Consider the following 20,897-nt stretch of genomic DNA (forward strand, 5'->3'; position numbering starts at 1 on the left):
GGGGGGATGCTGAGGGGATTGGGGTGCCCGGGGGGCGGGAGCGGCCGATGTGGGACACTGATCCCTCGCCCAGACAGGTCTCTCGTTTGTGTAAACGGGTAGATGTAGGCACCGACTTTTGGTGTGAACTTAAGAAAAAAAAAAAAAAGTCATGCACACGGTCTTTAGCAGCTTAATTCGCGTTACGCAAAATACGGAAAAATGCATGTATTTGTGGAACCAAAGTTTCAGACTGACGTTATTGAATTCTACACGCTTAACTTAAAAGCCAGGAAACTCAATGCAAAAAATGTTAGCGTCTTAAATTTTTCCAGTTAGTATTAAACTGCTAATATTTGTTGCAATCCTTACAGCAAAACGATCACAGTGTGCTTGTGCTTCACACGTTTTATACTAACACGAATGTTTTTTATGCTAATGTGAAGCTGAAGTTTGGTAAAGAGTGAAAACATAGCCTTGTATTTCCTTAGTCGTGAAACACTTCTGTTGCAGGTTTACATTGCTGCGCATTTTTCTTTATAGTGCAAGCCTTTTGTGTCCTTTTCCAGTAGCTCTCTGGAGATAAGACTTTCCCTTTCTGCCACAAAGTTAAAACACCTTGTTCCAGGAAAAAACTAGATTGTGTAGAAGTTTTGAGTATGGTAGCAAACTCTTGCTCTTACCAAATACCTGTTAAAATCTCTTTTTCTTTTTGATAGGTACCTGTAATTACAGGAGAGCAAAGGCTGACTAAATGTTTCTTAAAATAAATCACTAACAATGCACAGACGATCTAAGAATATAAATGCTTCCCTGGAAGTTAAAGAAAATGAGAGTAGTTACACTGAAGAGAAGGAAGAGGCCTCTTTCCCTGATGTGTCAAAAGACCAGAAGATTTGCAAAGTGATTAAATCAAAAGTCGCAAAGGCATCCAAGAAGGAGAATTTAAGTGATGGGAACCAGGCGCAGTTGGAAAAATGCACCCTGAAATACACCAAAGGCCTCGAGAAGAAATCATATCACAGGGAGGATGTTAGCTGTCAGTTTACTGAATGCATTTTCGATACACTAAAAGGGGATATGGTTGGTGAACATACCTTGCCTTTGAACAGTAAGGAAAATTTTTCAAGTAGACCTGTTTCTTTGGGGGCTGAATGCTACTTGACACCTAATAGAGATGAAGCAGAAGAAAAATCTGATTGTGCCATATCAGAGAAACAGAGGAAAAAACCTGTTGATTTGAGAACTGTAACAATTGCTGAATTTGGGATTACTCAAGAAAATTTTACTAAACAATCTATAGGTAAGGATGGCGTGCCTAACGACTGTTATCCTTCTCAGAGGGACATGTGGAGGTCATCTAGTCCAGCCTCTGATCAAAAGCTTCAGTTTAGGTCAGGTTCAGATTGTCTGGCTGAGTCTGAATATGCCCAAGTATAGGACTATGATATGATGTTGCTATAATTCCCTATTTAACTTTTCTTATGTCCAGTTGATTAAGTGTCAGTGAGTTTCACAAGGGAGTAGTAAGACAAATTCTGCAAGTATTGATAGACAGTTCCTTAACTAGCAATTGAAAAAGTAAAAGAAAGATAGCTCCTCACTTGGTATATAGTTTAGTTAATGTTTAACTTGCTTTTAGGAAGTTAATTTGCTTTTGCTCAGGAAGGTTTCTTGAGCTGAGCAGCTAACTTTGGATATTTTCATAAACAGCATAAATCACTCTTAAAAAAAAAAAAAAAGAAAAAAATTAACATTTTAGACCTTTAGGTATTCTTACCAAAAAAACTTTTTTTTTTTTTTTCCTCCCCCCTCTTCTCCTCTCCCCATTTCAGGGAAGTCTCCAACTTCATTAAAATATAGACGAAGATCAGCAATTGGAGTACGGGGATCACCAGAAAATAACACCCTTATTCAATACCTTGCCCAACAGAGAAGCAACAGGCAAAAAGCAGCTTTTACACAGGTGAGAGTTTTTCTTTAATATGTCAGTTTTGTCCCCCCCAGGAATCAACATACACTGGCAGAAAGAGAAGGCAAGTGTCAGGAAGAAGCCAGTAGGAGTAACCATGGCCTTAATTTTCTTGACCTCCCTTGGACACCTTACCTTAGAATAACAGGGTGTTAGAGGTTTTGTTTGTGTAGAGTCTGGAGTCTTTTCTCCATGTCTAGCTTGCTCACATATTTTAACTTTTGTTTACCATAACCTTTACTATCCTGTATTTGCCATGCTTGATTTTTGGCTCCTTAAATTGTTGATGGTTCAAAGTGAAGTAAATACTAGCATAAGTGACTTGGTTTTTAATCAGACTTGTTCTTAACTCATACTAGCATAGACTGTCAGAAAACAAATTCTGGATATGGTCTAGAGGGACAGATTATGAAAGGCAGTAAAACTTAACACATCTCTTGATACAGTTCCTTTTTTGCATATTTTTACCATACAACTACAGTTGCAGCCAGATTAAATACAAGATTTGTTTCTTTGAGTTTGTTTTATGCCAAAGGACAAATACAAAGTAATAAAGCCTGTGTCCTCTTGGGGGGGGGGGAAAGTCTCATGAGGTTTATTTTGTTTTGGCAGGTTAGTCCTTTTAAACGTGAAAATGTCAGGTTGTTGAAGGACAAGATAGATGTCTTTCAACAATCCTTTCAATCAGTACAAGAAGCTGAAGGGGAGACTGGCTTCTCTGGACTGTCACAAGTGGATGATGCTTCCCAGGAAGCAGACTGTTGTAAGTTGATTATATTTCTGGTCAATGATTTATCTTAAACATCAGGTCTTCTTTTAGGCCAAAAAGTACAAAACTACAAACACTTAATATAAAACCAAAAAATCTTCCTTTATAAGGATTGGCACAGGTTTTCTTGTTTGTTTAAACCCATCTTATTTCTTGGTGCACCCTGGGTTAATGGTTTCTCAGAATAACCTCTGAAGAAAAATGATAACTAGTATTTTTTGTGACTGTTTCCTTAGTTTTACTTTCTAGATTTATACCCTTTAATTGACTTTTCACTAAGCATTAGTGTTTTCACGCTTTTTCCATGAAACTGAGAATGGTTTTTATGACAACTGGTTTTAGCTGTTGTAACTGTTACCTCTCTTGATCGCGATGTGCAGAGTTTTGCTTAATAACTTTTAAGTGCAGTAATTTTAGAAATCACATCACATTACTGTGGTGTTAACATCCTTATTTCTTAATGAAAATAATAAGTATTGCAAAAGCAAGTCAGGGCAGTGCTGTGGTAACTGTGAGAAGATGATAATGTACAACAAACTACAGTGCTTTACTTCGCTGGTATTGGTGGTCTTAATAACATTTATATGAAAAGAATAACTTGCTTTGTTTTGAAGATTTGGTAATGTTCTTTTCAAAGTAGAACTAAAACATGCATGTGTCGTCTTTTTCTTGACTAGAAAATTACCTAGCTTTTTTAATTTCACCATCCTTTTGGTGAAGAAATGCAAGAAGAGCATTCATTGAAAACACTGAAGTTTGTGGTTTGTTGTTTGGGTTTTGTTCTGTTTTGTTTTTAATTGATGCAGCTCCAAACAAAGTACCTTATACAAAAGAGCAGAACCTGGATCAGTGGAGTGAAAAGTTCATGTCAGACAACAGTGGAGCTGATTTGAAAGAAAACTTAAGACAAAATTTGACCAACAGCACTAAGTCTGATACCAGGATCTGCACCATCTTGTCTTTGTGCCAAGATGTGGCTGTCACTGAACCTGCTGCTGCTGTTTCAAAGGTACTTCTGTGAGTGTGGGAAAAGAACATGGAGAAAATAAATAGCACAGCAAGGCTCCTTTGTAAGAATTTACATCTTGTTATGACAAGTCAAAGGAAGCAAAATCTTGCATGGACACTGATCCATTTGGACTGACAGTGAATATAGCCTAGCCTCAGATACTTGCTGCTGGCTCTTCTGAGGCTGTGCTTGGTTTTCTTTTACATGCAAGTGTTAAATGTGGATGCTATAAGCTGTTCTAGTCAATAAGATTATACTCTTTTCTGATAATCACATGGAAAAGCTTATTTTATTCTATTAATAAAATTTAAATATGTCCTAATTCTTTTGAATCTGCAGCTGTAACTATGTGAGATGTCAAATTCACAGATCTGGCAAATACAGCTTTTTCCAGCTGTCAAAACCAACTTTATTGATCATTGGGATGACTTTGAATACAATTTTTAATCTTCACCTTCTATCTGTTCAGCAGTTATTTGATATTCCATGCAAAAAAAAGGATGTACTTTGTATGCAGGTGGAGAAGTTAATTTGTCTTCTATATAAGTATGTCTAGTGATACTTTTATTAGTGTCGTATAAAAACAGCGATGATGGGGTCCATTTTGCTAGGTGTGTCCTCTGATGCTGCTGGACCTAGCAGCTTCTGAGTTGTAAAACAGTTGTGATAATGTAATACCTGTATGGAGGTTAGGAAGAAACTTCCTAAACTAGTGACTAAAATATACAGGTATTTCATTCCATCTTCTTTTCATTTCTGATATCTAATCCTTTTAAGCATTTAGCATTGGTGTTTGGGGAAAATAAATTCAACTAAAGTAGTGGATGATTGAGAAAGCTCTGAAATCCTTGTCTATGGGGATTAAAAAACTCTGTAGTGCATGCTATTTTAAAAGGCAGCATTTACAAGCAGCTTTTTATTTCTTTATCATGTTGTGTGGGTGTGTATATAAATAGATGCTACATATATATGTGTGTATATATATGTAAATCTTGTAACTTTTTTCTCTAGAAATGGGTTTATGAGCAACACAATCCTATTGAGTCATTGGAAGCTGTTCTAATTAGAGATACCTTAGAAACAGGCCATGGTAAGAGGATTCATCACTATTATAATCTTTGTTATATTCTTATTAGAAAGTAAAAATACTTAGAAAATTTGTAAGGAAATGTTTCACAAGTAGTCATCCCATGTCTGTCGTCTTGTCTACAATTTATAATGCAGTATTAACCTGATATAACTTTGACATAAAGGCTGATGGGGTGGGGAAAAAGGCACTGCAAATAATTATTTATTCAAGTGCTGCTGCAGAGAAGGCTAAAGTCCCAGTTTAAAAACTGAATTCAGAGCTTGTTCGGTACAGCATAGCATTAAACGTGTTTTTACTTAAGGACCGTTCCTAGGAAGGAAATAGCTTTTATGAGACGAGCTGAAATATTTGGAAGGTGGGGTAGGGCCTCTGGGGGTGGTATGTTGGCAGTTTGATTCTGATAGAAAAAGCAAGCTCAAACTGAGACACAGGCAGGGAATAATTGTTTAGAGTTTTCCTTAATTTTGCTAGTCAGGCCATTTTTAGGGAAAAGAGTATAGTTCAGTACTTCGTGCCTGTGAAGGAGAGAGGAATGTTAATGTACAGAGTGCCTCCATGTACATTAGAGAATACTCCCCGCCACACTTTACATGGATGAGAGAAATCCTTATGTGAAATGTCTTTTCCTTCATGCAATGCTCCCATTTTTCTTTTGTATGTTTTGTAAATTCCTCAAAATATGAAATGTACATGTGGCACAATAACAGTGGAAATTTAGAAACAAATGGATTTTTTTGTGATGTTGATGTACAGAATCTATGGAGATGTGTACATTTATAGTTCATGTTGCTAATACTAAAGTCTTCTCAATTTTACTTCAGTCTTTGTCATATCTGTCTACTTGCTCTAAAGATTTCAGTTCTGACCACATCGCTAAAGATGTTAGAAGTAATGTTATATCAGATCTAAGCAGAAAGAAAGTTAGTTTTGGAGAAGAACTGAGCCTGGAAATATTTGATGAAAGCAAGCCACCTATCACACCACCTATCACACCACTACAAACAGGAAATACTTCATTAAATGAACATATACAGAGTGGCTCCCATCTGCGATCTGTATTGAAGAAAACACCAGCGAAGCAACTAATGGATAGCATGAAGGTTGGTTAGCTGACTTATATGGAGGTACTGATACTAAGGATGAACTTCTGCAGTCGTTATTGAACTGGCAGAAGTTGAATTGTGGTTAAAGATACTTTTTGACTAACTGACATGCACTGGGAATAATTTAATGCTGTCAATGGATATCTGTTTGCTCTTTGGTCATCTTGGAAGCTTTGTTTGAAGCTTTAATGTTATGAGATGATCCATATGTGTGTTGTTGAGTTTTATTCATTTAGAAAGTGAGTAGGTTTTTTAAACAATTGGAGTGATTATTAAATGTTGCTTACAGAAAAAGTTATTTTCACTTTTGATTTGAACAAGGACAATATTTTAATTAAATGGTATTGAATAGATGATTGTGTCACTTAAATTTGATAGGAATACTTGGACGATGCAGTTGACGGAGGAGGAGGTGAATCTCTCGCAATCTCCAATTGTGGAAAAATCTTGGAAGCATTGCAAACAGGTCAGATTCCCCTTTGTTTTTTACACAGGCAGAGTATTATGTGGGATCATAAGGTTTTTCCTCTTTGGTAAATGTGAAGAATGATATGCATTAACCACCACTGAAGTAGCTCATGTGGCATCCTACTGTATGAAAATAAAGTTGGCAAGGAAAGTAATGTCTATTTAAAAAAAAAAAAAAAAAATCCCACCCCAAAACTTCAGAAAGCCTCTAATACCAGACTAGAATCACCTGTTTTTCAAGAAATTTTACACTTGTCAACTGAAACTTGTGGAACAGTTAGGCATTTCTAGTCTTCTTTTTTTTTTCTTCCTTAATTCTTGATACTGTAATAAAGCTATAGTGAAAATTCTGGTTGAATCCACAGGACAGGTAAAGGTGGTATTTTGCTGTTTGTTTGGGGGATGTGTGACTTCTTTAGAGAATGTTAAGACTCATAAAAAGACCTTGAAAAGTTTCTGCTCTATGAAAGTGCTGGTTTAAATTCACTAAGCAGTCTATGTATTTCATTACAATAGAGAAAACTGAAAGACATAGCTCTGAAAAGCCAAAGAGGAAAAGAGTTACTTTTGGAGAAGTTCTAAGCCCAGAAATATTTGATGAAACTTTGCCTGCAAATACTCCATTGCGCAAAGGAGCAACGCCAGTCCGTCATCCAGGATTACAAAGTAATAGCCCTTTTGCAAGGTCAAGTCTCATTGAAGAACCATTATCCCAGCCGAACTTTGATTGCAATGATGTAAGTTTTTTGTTGGTGCGGTTCGGGTTTCTTAACTATAAAAACAGCCTCCTGGTCTCTGTGAATGTTCAATTTTTGTTTAATTTTTTCCTCAGTCTGCTTGGTTTTCAAAAGGAATTGCTAAAATATTAAAATACAGTCTGCTTGAAGCTTTAAAATGACATTGAGAACTTTTGTTTTATGAATTCTAAATAGCATTTTGGCCTGTGGAGCTGTTTTTAAAGTTGAGTATTGGTAACACGTGAAATGTTTTTTGCCTTGGCTTATTCATATACTTTTGATACTGTATTTCTTTTTGCCATATATAGCAAATGAGCTGCTGCGTTCTTTAAGGTAAAAAAAAAAAAGCAAATTGCCTGGCTGTTCCAAACATTAATGGACCAGGCATTTTTCAGTATATATCTGGTATAGTATATTGCCAAAAAAAAAAAATTTTTTTTGTTTAAAGGAATGTCTTGAGCCTCTTCAAGAGTTAGTGGAGGGTCCTGTTGCTGCAGAAGACCTCTTACCTGTTGAAAATGCAGAAGGTAACCCCAACTTGTATTTTTGTCATTAGATAATGCATCTTTCTGTATCTGAAAATTGAGAGGTGACACAAGGGGTTTTTTGTTTGTTTGTTTTTATTCATGGGTTATTTCAATTGTGCTAAAATTTAAATGCTCTTGCTTTCTTCTGACGATCTTTGCAGTAGTTGCAGTGTTTACCTGTTGTTCAGGTTATCTGGATGTTATGAGACCTTGTGGTATTTTTCTGTGAAAGTGTCTGATCAAATTAGACTTACTGCTTTAAGCAATTTGGCTTACTGTCTTGTTTCTGATATTGCAATTTTGATGTCTTTAAAATAGCAAGCAAGACAACAACAACAACAAAAATTGAAAGGGGGTTGTGCATGTGTATGTATGTATCTCTATGAAAGCTCTGTAAGTGCTAATCATTTTGTTACCAAATCCTTACAAGTTTTGTTTTCCTGTTTTGTGAAGCAAGCTGTTTTGTTTTTTTTTTTTTTATTTTGCCATGTTTGATAGTCCTCAAGACTAAGTTACTAGTTACTGGGAACTAAGATGACTAAACATGCTGTGGACAATGTTAGAAATTATGTGGATAATTTCCTCAATGTGATTAACTTTTTGTGTTTAAACTGAATCAATATTCTTATTTTCTTCATATATAATAGCAGAAACTGACAAATCTGACATGATAAAAACTCGTTCTTCTACTAAAAGGAAGGTAAGTTTCTTTAGTGGTGAGGTTTGTTTTGTTTTGTTTTTTTAACGACTTCGGGCAGAATTGTTATCTTTTATATGTCCTGATGCTTGTAAGAGTTTTTACAGCTTCAGGTATGAGGTTTGTATATATCCAGGTATATGGAAATATCTCATGTTAGTGCAGGTAATTGTCTTAAGGAAATCTCATTTTTGAGTGAAAATGATTTTCCAGTTATTAAGAACACTTTTGGTTATAGCCCGATACTTAAATTTACTATTTCTGTTGAATTTTCCAGGAACTTTCCCAAACAGTCTGACAAAATTTGGAAGAGATTTATTCATAGACTTTCATTCATAGGGTCAGGGGCTTTGCTCATGGGACTCTAAAAACTTATAATCACAAAAAAATGAGGAGAATGGAAATGAAGTTTTCTGTCTAACTTTTCTATTTGGTTTAATTTCTTGGAGACACAGAAACATGAGATCGAGGCTAATAAAGTCAAGTTTATTCTGTAACCTGTGATGAATTTTCGGTATCAGTGAAAATGTGATTGTGTTCCCAAGTCCAGTGCTAAAGATTTTCAGTATTGTTAACCTTTTTGTCTGCTAGCCAAAAGGCAGACAGCATATGATACATGTATGTCTTCTGGTTTCTGGAATTTTAAGGTGCATAGAATTTGTAGTGCAACAATTTCTGTAAGAAGTGCTTTCAGACTTCAGTGTTCTACAGTTCTAGTGTGCTTTCCTCTGAAAGGAATAGCTGAAGATGAAAATGTACTATTTTCTCATTAGAATGTCCTTTTTGTACAAATAGGACTATATTGTACTGTGTGAAGAGACTAGCTTTATAAATCTTACTTTCCAGTTATGAGTGTCTAGCTTTTATGACCTCATGTATGAAGTAACAGAGACTAATTACAATGTGATTCTTATGACTGTTGGACTGTGGTGTATTTTTAAAAAAAGCAAGCTTATGCATGTGCACATACACATGCACCCCAACAACTGAAAAATTCATGTTCCTCAACAGTGTAGCACCGTTTCAGAGGGGACTGATTTTAGCATCTCAAGAGCCACAAATACTAAGAATGTTAAAGATACTAAAAATCCAAGAAAGAACAAGTTTCAAAAACAAAAGAATATAACCACATCTGCTGCCAAAAAGACACCAGTAAGTGACAGTCCACTGCAGTTGGTGAATGCTAAGTGTCTCGTGTGTGTTTTACGTGATTATTTTGATCTTTGTAGTAAAGATTTTCTAAAGGGCATTACGTTTCCTGTTGCTGCCAATACTTCTTCGTGCCTGTCTTGTTTTCCTACACTTACTGCCCTACCCCTCTTTCTTACTGCTTGTTAAGGGTGACTAGAAGGCTTTAAATACTTATAGGGCAAAAAGGATACTTTATGGAGGTGGAGGGGGGTGTGTGTCACTTTTCAGACTTCAGGGACATAAAACAAGTTTATGGTTCTTCTCTTACCGACTGTATGCAGTAGTAGTTCTTTGAACTCACCCAGTTATATGCTGGTTAAGTATTGTAAAGGCGTGAGACTTCTAAAAGATTTTTGCTTTCATGTATTGGAGGGAAAAGCACATATTCCTTTTCAAACTAAGCATGAATGAAGAACCTGTAGTTTTGAGCTGATGGACTAATTTCTTTGACTTCTAGATTTCGTTAAATGAAACAAAAATCAGATCTCATGTTTGAGAAGTAATTCTCCTTTGCTTTGAGTTTTTACGTTAATTTGTAGATGGCAGAATGAGTGGAACCTTCATTTTAGGGGAAACAATTGTTATCTATCAAAATGCAGTAATGGTGTCACTTACTTGTTGGAAAATATTGACAGGATCATTATAATTACATTGTGCTCTATTCAGTCTTCTCAATTATTTTCAGAAAATAAAACATACAGGCTATGGGAAAAGAAGAAAGAAAAAAGTAAAAAAATCTTTATATGGGGAAAGAGAGATGGCTTCTAAGAAACCTCTTCTCAGCCCTATCCCTGAAATTCCAGAGTTTTTCTCTTCTGCCTCATCTCCAAACTCACCAAAGGCAAATGTATTTTTTTCAGGTAATATGGCTTTTAGTTTTGTTTTGCCTTGCTCTTTGTGTTGCTTCTAATTTTTTATTTCAACAGTTGATAGTTATCTTGAGTTCTGTGCATAGGTAAAGAGCCCAGTATACATTTTTTACTTTTAATTGCCTCTGTAATAGTAGAGTCCAGAGGTTCTAACAGATTAATAATCTCTATCTCCAATTGGATACATTTAACTCTTGTTGGACTCCAGTGTAGAGCTGATTTAAAAAAAAACAAAAAAAACCCAAACCAAAACAAAGCCTCTCTGTTCTTTGACTGGATACTGATGTTCTCATAGTCTTTAAAACTGGTAAGTTGGGCATGAATAGTTAAGTGATGTGCAGTAGCTTTCTGGTTTGTTTGTTCTTTTTTTTGCCCTAGCTATCTGGAATGGTTACTTAGAAGGTTACTGTTATGTAAGTAAAATACTATAAAGCTTTTGTTCCAATATTTAAAAAAAAAGTTTTGTACATTCACAAGTAGAGTCAAGTAACCATGTGTTTATTCCAATTCAGAGGACCTGTTTTTAGACGATACCAAATCCGGGAATGCTCACAAGGATGTTCAACAGAAGCCAGCAGTTGAAAGAATGAGAGGGAGAAATGTCTGTGCGGTTCATATGTGTTCAAGCCCTAAGGACCTGGACATTGCAGAAGCCAGCAGTTCCAATAATACAGTGTTTCAGGTGTCAGATGGTGATCTGAAGTCTGTTCCTGGCATTGATCATAAGGTAACTGATATGCTTCATGATACTGCTAGAAAATAAGTCAGAATTGTGCTTGATGTTGTTGGATCAAAAAAGTCATGTTTTGGGGAAGAAAAAAAATAAGAGTGATTAAACATTGGAACAGGCTGCCTGGAGAGGCCAAGGAATCTCCATACTTGGAAGTAGGTATTCAGAACCCAACTGAACAAGGCCTCAAAGCAAGTTAAGTTTGGCCACACATTGGAGCAGACTGCAAGATGCAGGATTCTATGTGTTCATTGGGGTTTTCCGAGAATAACTAGACTTGGTGAGGAAGACGGTAGCAGTTGTTTAGTTGTCAGCTGTTTGAAAACAGTTTTTTGTGGATTACCTTTTGCCTATATTTAAAAAAAAACCAACTTTTTTCTTTTTTTTTTTTTCTCCCCAGTTTTCAAACATTGTGCCAGATGCAAAGTGTGGTTTTGTTACATCTGACTATTTCCAACAAGGTAAAGAGACTGCATGTGTAAAAGAGGCAAAAGAAAGTGGTTCCTTGATAGAAAATGAGAAATTACAAGGAAATCTCCTAAATAAGGCAGAGCGGCTAAGTGGGCTAGAATTTCTGGAACAAGAGGACACTAGTGTACCTGAAGGTGCCCAAAGAACTCGGTGTCCACCAAAAGATTCTATAAGAGGTAGTCCACCAAGGAGAAGAAGAAGTAGTAGTGCCATCTATTTTCCTCCTGTTGAAAAATTAGAAATAACTGGAAACGATTTTCCAGTTTCTTCTTTTAATGTGGAAGAAGTCTTATCTGTTCCTCAGCTAAAAAATGACTCCTTGGAGCCTTTTAGAAGAAAGAGCGATGACAATGGCGAAAGAAGAGTGAGGCGCAGCATGAGATTACATAAAGATGCAGAAATTGAAGGACTTGCATGGATTCAAGTACCCAATGAGATTCCAAAGAACCCTCCCCTGCTAGCTTCTGCTTGCAAAACCAGGAGAACAATAAGCACATCCATCCTTACAGAATCTGAGAATATTCACCATAGAGAACAAAATCTCATCCAGTTTTCAGCACCAGGGAAGGAGAACAATGACTCTGCTAATCCTGCTGATGGTCCTTGCAAAAGATGGAAGAGGAAAAGCATGTGTGTATCTACACCTCACGAAACAACAACTTGGTCTCAAACCCGGAAAAGGAGCATAACAAATTCTGTATATAGGAAGGTCAGAAGGAACCCAAAACACTATGAAGAAGTAGAAATACCTCTTGAAAATAACATTTAGCGAGGTTTCAGCTACCTCTGATTTTCTAAACTGAAGGTCAGTGTTAGATTCTTATGTTCTCTCCCTTAAGTGCTGTTTTCTTCTCTCTACCACTTATATTGCCTTACTTATTATTTCCTTATTAATTTTCTGGATAACTTAGAAGTGATTTTCTTGATGCCTAAAATGCTTGAAGATCAGAACTGCGTGGAAGACCTAGCTTGGCTCAAAGCATTGGTCTGATAGACAGTCATGGCAGGTAATCAAGAGGATAAAAAATTTTTCTCCCATGATGAAGTGAATTTGCCATCACCTCTTTATTGTAGTCTACATCCTTGCTTATGTGTTTTCATACTTTAGTGCTATCTATAGAGCAATAGCAATTAAACACTGCTAATACTATAAAAAACTCAACAAATAACCAGTTTTCTTTGCAACACCAGGTTCAGTCATTTCAAGAAGGCAAAGACAATTTTTCTGAGCTGAAAGGATTTCTTCTAGGGGCTAGTGAATTTTGTTGCAAGATACAGCAGCAAGACAAGATATAAAATTTAAATAATGTTTATGCATGCATTTGTATGGATGTTATCACAGTCTGGGATTTTATTGTGTTTAGATAAATGTTTACAGTTGTGATACCTGCACGTTAGTGTGGGATTTTTGCCCTTGAAACTTAGTCATGATTGTTAGACTAGATGTCTTTATTTGACCATCTTGCTATACTTGCTCCGCTTGCAAATGCACAATCAATATATGCAGTTGCTAAATGGAGACATGTCAGCAAATGTGTGACTCTCAGCTGTTTTAAGTAAAGAGGAACAAATCTGATGGTTCAAAAATATGATCTGTGGTGACAAGTAACTTTTTACATGATTGGGAGTTGATGCTAATCCATATTTTGCCGATAGGACTCTTTCCTTTTTTTGAAAGAGCAGAATTCAAGCTTAAGATTTTGTTATATTTTTGAAGTTTAATTGAAGCAGATGAAATGTGAATTTGATTTTAGTAGATAAACCACGATGTTGTAAAGTATGCCCTTTCAGCTAGAATTCCTTGAAGTGTTGATGTTTCCCATGTGCTTGATCATTCCTTATAAATTGCTTTTGAAATCTGCATGAATTTTCTTCCAGATTTCAAAAATATCCTAAAAAACCTCTTGAGATACTCTGCAAATAAGGAAGAACTCACTTCTGGCTTGAAGGGGAGGAGTAGAAGGCGGGGAAGCTGTTACCATCTTCTGAAAAGGCTTTGCTTTACCTTCTGGGCACGAATGGGGGTAGAGTTCCTATACATAAGACTAAATTTTGTGTTGGAAAGAGTTAATGAATTCTGCTTCTCTGCTGTGAAGGTTGGTCACTTAAAAAAAAAAAAAAAAAAGGCTTTTAAATCTTTATTGTATATAACATTAATTTTAAAAAATTAAATGGCCAAGGAAAGTAAAACATTCATCATAAAATAAAGCTGTACTTCATTTCTGGACACTTCCAATCTTTGGTGTGTGTATACTAAATACAGTGCATATTATTCAGTAGTTGACCTGTCATCTTACTGTTTTCATTTTTCTAGTTTGAACAATGTAATAAAAAGTGATGACTGTAGGTGGTCTACTTAAGTATTTGCTGTTGCTTTCATTTTTCATACTGTTCTGTTTCAGCCCTAGTCAAATACCTGTGCCAGCTTGAAGGAAATAGCTTTCTGTTGAAAATTATCTCTGCTGTGACCTTGTTTTTAACATTATTGATGTGGAATAAAATACTTTATGTACTTGGCTGCTTTTATAAAGCTTAAAAGCAAACAGAACAGTTTTCATTTTTATGCATGTTTTACTTTTCTCTACAGACATCATCAATTTTTCCCAAGACAAGAACTCCTAAGGCAATTTGAAAGAAACTTCACTACTTAAATGCTTTTCATCTTATGCTGCTTTAGAAACATTACTGAAATTATCAGAACAGTTTACTTGATGTTTTATTTTGGGGTTTGCTTTTGTGTCACAATGAAAAGTTTTAGATTTGGAAACAGAATGGCAATAGTTACTTGGGTTGAATCTTGTTGTGACAGCAGTGTGTTGGTTTACCAGGAGAGGGCAGTCTGACATGAGTTTTTATGGTTGTAACTGAATTTGAAAATAATATCATAATGTGCAAAACCTTTGAAGAGGTACTAGCGAAGGTTAAAATCTAAAACTCCTTGAGATTAAAACTAATAATAGCTGCTACTTCTAACATTCAAAAAAAGATCAAACCAGCAACTGAACTACGCACTGACATTAATCTGGAAAAAATGAAATGCTTATGCACTGCATTCAGATATGGCTTTCTATATGGAAATCACATTGCACTTTTAAACACAGTAGAGCACTACAGTTGAGCTGAGATGTTAGGGTTTGCCTAACAGCTTTTAGAAACCAAATATAGCAGTGAATGAAACCTTTGAAGATGGTAGGTATCGGATACTGAATACCAGACATGAATAGTCAGGTCAAGTAAAGAGTTGTCCTGGAGGAAGAGGCAATAAACTAGTATGTATGATACTAGAGGGCTTAATCTAAACTGCTGCCTAGAACGTGCTTTTTGCGCTGTTGCTGTCCTATGCATCAGTCACAGCAGCACTAGAAGCGAATTCTCCCTAGAGGTTTCTTGAGTGGGTAGGCTAAGTGCACTTTAGATGTGAAGTGAAGCGTAAGTAAAGTCAGAAATAGAAGAGCGAGGGTAAGGAGAAGAAAACAAAGCTTGGATTTTCCTCCTGGCACAGCTTGGTTGAAAAGGGTTGTTGGGAATTATATGTAGATGCTTGATGGCAGTTTGCATGGCTTTCGTGAGGGTGAGGTTGGAACCTACAGAGAAGTAAAGAGGTTGCAATTAACGGGGCTTAATCTGGAGAGGACTTGAGAGGAGACAAGTCTTCCCTTATGTGGAAGGTTGTTTTAAGTGGGGATGTAATAATCTGTTCTCCGTATCTGTACTGAATGGGACAAGAAATAATGTGTTTAATTAGAGAAAAATGTCTGTGTTAAACATTAAGAAAAAGTGCCAGCAGCAGAGATAGTTGAGCACGGGAATACGTTGCCTTGGGAAGTTGTGGAATCTCCATCAGTAGAGGCTTTTAGGAATAGATTAAACAAATATCTGTCAGGAATGACATATGATCCTTCCTAGGGGTAAGGATAGGGCCTGGATGGCCTCTTGAGGTCTTTTCTGGCTGTGTTTTCTGATTGCTAGAGATTAGGGTTGCAAGAGGTGATTTGGGACTTGCCTAATAGTTAAGAGCTGAGATAGAATCTGTCATGGAATAGGGAGCCGGAGCATTGCTAACACTGGGGGCTGTTTAGCATGGGAAGGAACTGGGGAATTTGGGAGAGCACTCTTCATGCAAGGCTAACAAAATAGTACTTTCAGATCTCACGTGACTCGCTGCTCTTCTGCAGAAGAGTATCTCTATAGACTCCTGAAATAGTGTAACCTACAACTTGGTGGCCATGCTGTTATGCAGGAAGTGTGAACAGCGGAGTGAACAATGCTGTTCCATTTTCAGATTTGCTTTTCTAAAATGGAGTTAACATTAACCTTTGAATGACCAGCAACTTTATTATCCCAGTTCAATCAAAAGTAGAACTTTCTGAAGTGGTCTCTTGTCTTCATTGCCATGGGGGGGTGTAGGAATTAAAATTAAGGTGTATTGCGTGCAAATGCAGATGGGTCTCAAGAGTCAAGATATTTTGAGTTTGTGGTTCTAGTTTTCAGCTGTTAATTGCAGCACTATCTCCAATAGATTTTAATGGTATTCTGTCACATTAGTTAGCTTAGTCACTCTAATAAAACAGTTTTATTTGCAGCGAAGTCAGAAGTGTAAAACTGAGTTGTGTTTCGGTTTGATCGGTGAAGCATCACTAGGCAGTATGTTAGACTGGGCAGCTGGCTGGTGCAGTCTCCCATTGTGAAGGCTAGCCTCTATAGTCTTCAATTTAAGTCACTGTTCTGACTTCTTTTTTTTGTGCAGTACTGAGCTCCATGTCAGTCTGTGCATTATAGTGGTATCTAAATAAATCTATGGTGTTGGCCACTCTCACCTCTCATTTACTCTCCCTGCTCTTCTAAAGGGAGGCTTTTTCTTTCTTTAGAGGGTTGTGATAAAAATTACTTTGTGTTTAAAAGTACTTCACTAACGTTAAGTGCCGTATTGTATAGACTTTAAATGGCTTCAAGTATGTTAGTAGCTAACACTAAGTGTATATTGCTGAATAATTGCATTTAGCAGATTGCCATGTAATTATCATGCTCTGACTGACATAGAGGACAAGTGGTGGGTCTTAGGAAGACTGATTATTTTGCCAATCTGTAATTATGATGTTGTTAATAAGTAAGAGTAATTAGGTGTCACTTCTGCTTGCACTACCCTATGAGGTGAAGTGTTGATACATTTTCAGATAGCTGAATATCTGACAACTAGCAGTAAGGACTATTTCACAGTTGGAATGGTGTTTGCTTAAATTTGCTTAATGTTAGTGGGCTGAAGATACAAAGAACAACAATACTTATACTTGGATTCTTTAAGAAATTTTAAAGGGAAAGTGTTAGTGTTTTCCAGGAATTATGCCAATATTTTGCCATAATTAAGATGCACATGAGTTACAAAAGTGGAGATGATATGACCAAGTTTTCTCACATGTGCGTTAACAGAAGTAAAAGTTGCTCAACCTGACACTCATGGTAAGCAGGGGAAAGAAAATAACAAGAATAGTATATGCTTTTATTTTTTTTTACCTTTAAAATAATCAGTTGTAAATTAAACTTCCTCTAGTTTACAGCTTATTTTTCTCTACTTGCTTCTGACTAATTGGGCAATAGAAGGGGATACTGAAACACCTAAATGTGCATATTAATTTCACTATTGTGTGTTCATCTAGTCTAGCTGCTGTTTAGAAATGCACTAAAATGTTTGTGCTCTACTCTTCCTCCTTCTCACTGAATCCTCTAGCACTCTTATAGTTTACTTAAACTTGGGAAGACTTTAGTGATGAACTGATCTATGCACAAGGAAGCAAACAGAAAAGCATTGTTAGATCTATGTACAAGGAAATGAAGAGAGGAAAAAAAAAGCCATTGAAGTATGCCAAGTGTAGCTTAAGCACACAGGAACAGGAGTGGGCAGTGAAAGAAATTTCATTTTCAAGCTGCTAACAGGTAGGTAAGCAATAGAAATAAATCTAAAAACAAACTGTAAGGTGTAGTTGGGTATTCCTTCAAATTGCACATTTTTAAAATTAGGAGGTAAACAGTGCAAATCAAAATGTTTTAACTTGAAATAAAGTAAGGTCTAATTTCACTGTGTCCCAGTGGAAAAGATGAAGTTGTGCCTGTGACTTATAGACAAGAAGGCTAATGTATTAGTTTTGTAATTAAGTCCTGTAAATTGTGCATAACAGAGCAATTAACTACTTTAACCAAGCTTTGGAGGGGGAAGAAGAAAAACCTGTGTGCACTGGGAATGAGGGCATGGAACATATTCCCTAACTCAAACCTGAAAAACCTGGTGTTAGTCTTGGGTTATTTCCAGTGACCCCTTGACTCCCATCTTCCTGCCCCCTGCACGGATTTGGAACTGGTCAGCCATTTTTGTTTTTGGAAGGGAGAGGAGACAGATATAATGAATGGCTTTTATTGTGCAATATTTCAAAACCTTTTTGACTGCATTCGGATGGGATGGAAAATGTTCTACCCTGTGCTGCAGCCAAAATAAACAAAATATATTCCCTAAACCTGGATGTGTGTTTCACTCAAACTGGCAGTAGTTAGAGCTCTACTCTTAAACAAGAATTTAGTTTGACAATTTTTAGGCCTTGTTCAGCTGAATGTAACGGCCAAAGAAAATACTTGGAAAAAAATTAAATAATGCACATATTTACAGCTTGCAGGTGGCATTAATTTTTGTGGTTCATAGTATTTTGTTTTAAGAATCCCTGTTAGTTGGGCTATATTGTAGATTTTTAAAAAATATTTTTAATTGTCTTTTTTTTTTTTTAAATTAGGGTTTTTTTATGAGAATAGTCATTCTGAAGGAAAATACATTTTATGTAGCTCCCTGATGGGTGATAAATAGTTGTGATTCAAGGCTTTAAAAGTTTAGGGTCTACCAAGAAACTGAAAATTCTACAAACATAAGACCCAGCAAACTAGCAGTAAAACCTCTTGACAGAAGCCTGCTATGGACTGGCTTCCAACTCCACTAAAGTTTATTTTAAATACCCTCTTTATGGTGCAGGCTTACTGCTGGTTTTTTAGCATTGCCAATCAGTTCAGTGAAGACCTTGCACTGTGTAACTGAGATAATTCATGTTGTGCAACATGTTTTATAGCCTGAACAACCATATTTATTAATAATAATAATAACTTTTAATTTAGTCACCGATGCCCAGAGGCGTCCAACTATTTTAACAGTGAAGGACTAAAACTAAATTATCAAAGCAGACACCATGCCTGGACAACCCCCACCCTGCAAACAAATCTTTTATTTTTCACAATCCCAACCTACAAGTAAAAATCCCTTTGAACAAATAACATGCAAAACTCATAATATTTTTAAGTAGATAAATGAGCATCATATTTTTAAAATCATTGTGATTAAATCATTAAAGATTACAAACAAGGTATCTCAAAGTCTGAAGAGAAGTTGCAAGAAGAAATAGTGATCATTGCTTGAAAGCCCTAATGATGTAGTAAACTAAACAAGCTAGGAATCAGAAAATAGGGCGCTTTATTCCCTCTGTGGTATGGGTTTGGTTTTGTGCTGTTCTTGAATTAAGTTGTTTCTCAGTTTCCTTGCTCTTTGTCTTTATTTGCCAGCACTTGTAACATCAGGGTGAAAAATATGGATCTAATATCACCATCTATTAAATCAACTGAGTTATACTGAAGATATTTTTGAAGCCATGCTTCACTCTGTCATAAATAACCTGCCTGTGTCATACAAATGTTTGGACAAACAAATGCACTTAGGTCCATGTTCGGAAGGTCAGTAATGCTGAGTTTTGGTAGTAAATAATACTCACTAATGCAAATCTGTTAAGGTTGTAAGGGAATTCGTGTTTGAACTGTGACTTGGATATGTTGAGTATCCTCATGTGTGCTATTGAGGAAAAAGTAATTGTGTGGGTACAAATACTAATGATGAATAAAAAGCTCATTTTACTCTCAAGAAAAAAATCTTAAGTACCCGTGGTGTGTTTTGCAAGGAAGGCTTTGTAAGGTTTATATAAGGAGTAGGTAATGCAGATGTAGCTTATCTTAATGCTAAGCATTACATAATACAAGCTATGGAATATAAGCCTCAAATGTTCACTTTACATTTGTCTTCTGCGTCTCTCCCACTGCTTGCTTCTCACAGTAGACAGAGGTCTGTTATACCTTGCTGAGTTTTCCTGCATCACTGTGTTCCACTGCCTCAGGTTTGGAGTATGCTGCCTTCTGGTCTGCCTTGCTTATCTTGCTTCTGTCTTCCCAACGCTTCCTCCTCTTGCTTAATACGCTGATGTCCAGCTCTTGCCAGTCACAAAAATGACAAGTTGGTTCACAGAGTGATGATGCAAAAAGGGAAGTAAAACAGTTGGTAGCACAGAGAATGAATGTATGCATACACAAGATATTGCGAGTTAAGCAAATTAAAGCATTGCTGCCAGGAACTTTTTCTAATGCTTGGCATGATGCCTCTTAGTAGAGCCACAAAAAGCCTTAGTCACAGCCAGATCTGTGGTGGTAAGTGCCTTGGCATTGCACCTTTGTATAAGAGTTAAAGAAAATGATAAGGCTATAGGCAGAATTAAATATGTGGTTTCATACTGACACATAGAATAGCCAAAGCCTTAAATTGTTGTTCTTTTATTAGCAAAGAAAATCCCTGCTTCTGAAAATTTCTTTTTTCTCATTCCACCAAGGATAAGCAAGGGCTAGGGACTTGGGGTGGTAGTTGCGGAGAAGTCTTAAACTAAATCCTAAAACTTTCCGTTTCCATATTTTTAGCCTGCCTTTCTTCTGCTTTCAGTATTGAATGTAGTGCAACTAGTATGACCATGCCAAAAGCTGTTTAAACAATATTAAGATGTTTTCTTCAAACTTCTCCCTAGGAAGATACTCTTTTTCGAGAGGAATGTTTTCCCTGGAGCATTACATCATGAATTGGTTCAGTTCTTGGAGTAAGAAATTGGACCAAATGGTGGAGAAGGTCTCCAGGGGAAACATACTTACGCTGTTAAGTATTCCCACCAGAAAGCTTAGAAACCGCTTACATATTACCATTCTGTCCACATTTAGCCTTTCACCTTACTGCAGCTGAACAGAGGGAACAGGGGGGTGGTTAGACTTTTTTAAGGAAACTTGAACCTTCTTTGTTTTTGTCATTACATTTTCCCCTGCTCTTATTGTATCTTGTGAACTGAACTCTGGTAATGGAATGTCTCATTTTTGACAATAATGCTGCATAAAGATGCATTTGTTTTGTATGCAAACTGTTAATGAAACCTTAATTATGAAAGCTTCCTTGGA

The 20,897-nt window shown here is 36.4% G+C and overlaps 1 protein-coding gene across 1 annotated transcript in view; it reads left to right on the plus strand.

The window, feature by feature from the left end:
• The window catches only part of CDCA2 (cell division cycle associated 2), a 12,606-nt gene extending 225 nt beyond the window's left edge, over nt 1–12,381 (plus strand). The window contains exons 2-13 of the mRNA XM_010562825.1: nt 699–1,282; nt 1,815–1,945; nt 2,564–2,714; nt 5,672–5,919; nt 6,301–6,388; nt 6,907–7,127; nt 7,576–7,654; nt 8,302–8,354; nt 9,363–9,503; nt 10,228–10,402; nt 10,939–11,093; nt 11,542–12,381. Coding sequence (XP_010561127.1) covers nt 760–1,282; nt 1,815–1,945; nt 2,564–2,714; nt 5,672–5,919; nt 6,301–6,388; nt 6,907–7,127; nt 7,576–7,654; nt 8,302–8,354; nt 9,363–9,503; nt 10,228–10,402; nt 10,939–11,093; nt 11,542–12,381 — 2,805 coding nt within the window. The 5' untranslated portion in view covers nt 699–759. The remainder of the gene's footprint in view (nt 1–698; nt 1,283–1,814; nt 1,946–2,563; nt 2,715–5,671; nt 5,920–6,300; nt 6,389–6,906; nt 7,128–7,575; nt 7,655–8,301; nt 8,355–9,362; nt 9,504–10,227; nt 10,403–10,938; nt 11,094–11,541) is intronic.
• The last annotated feature ends 8,516 nt before the right edge of the window (nt 12,382–20,897 follow it).

Source organism: Haliaeetus leucocephalus, unplaced genomic scaffold, assembly GCF_000737465.1.
Source record: "Haliaeetus leucocephalus isolate CR32 unplaced genomic scaffold, Haliaeetus_leucocephalus-4.0 Scaffold162, whole genome shotgun sequence".
Lineage (NCBI taxonomy): Eukaryota > Metazoa > Chordata > Aves > Accipitriformes > Accipitridae > Haliaeetus > Haliaeetus leucocephalus.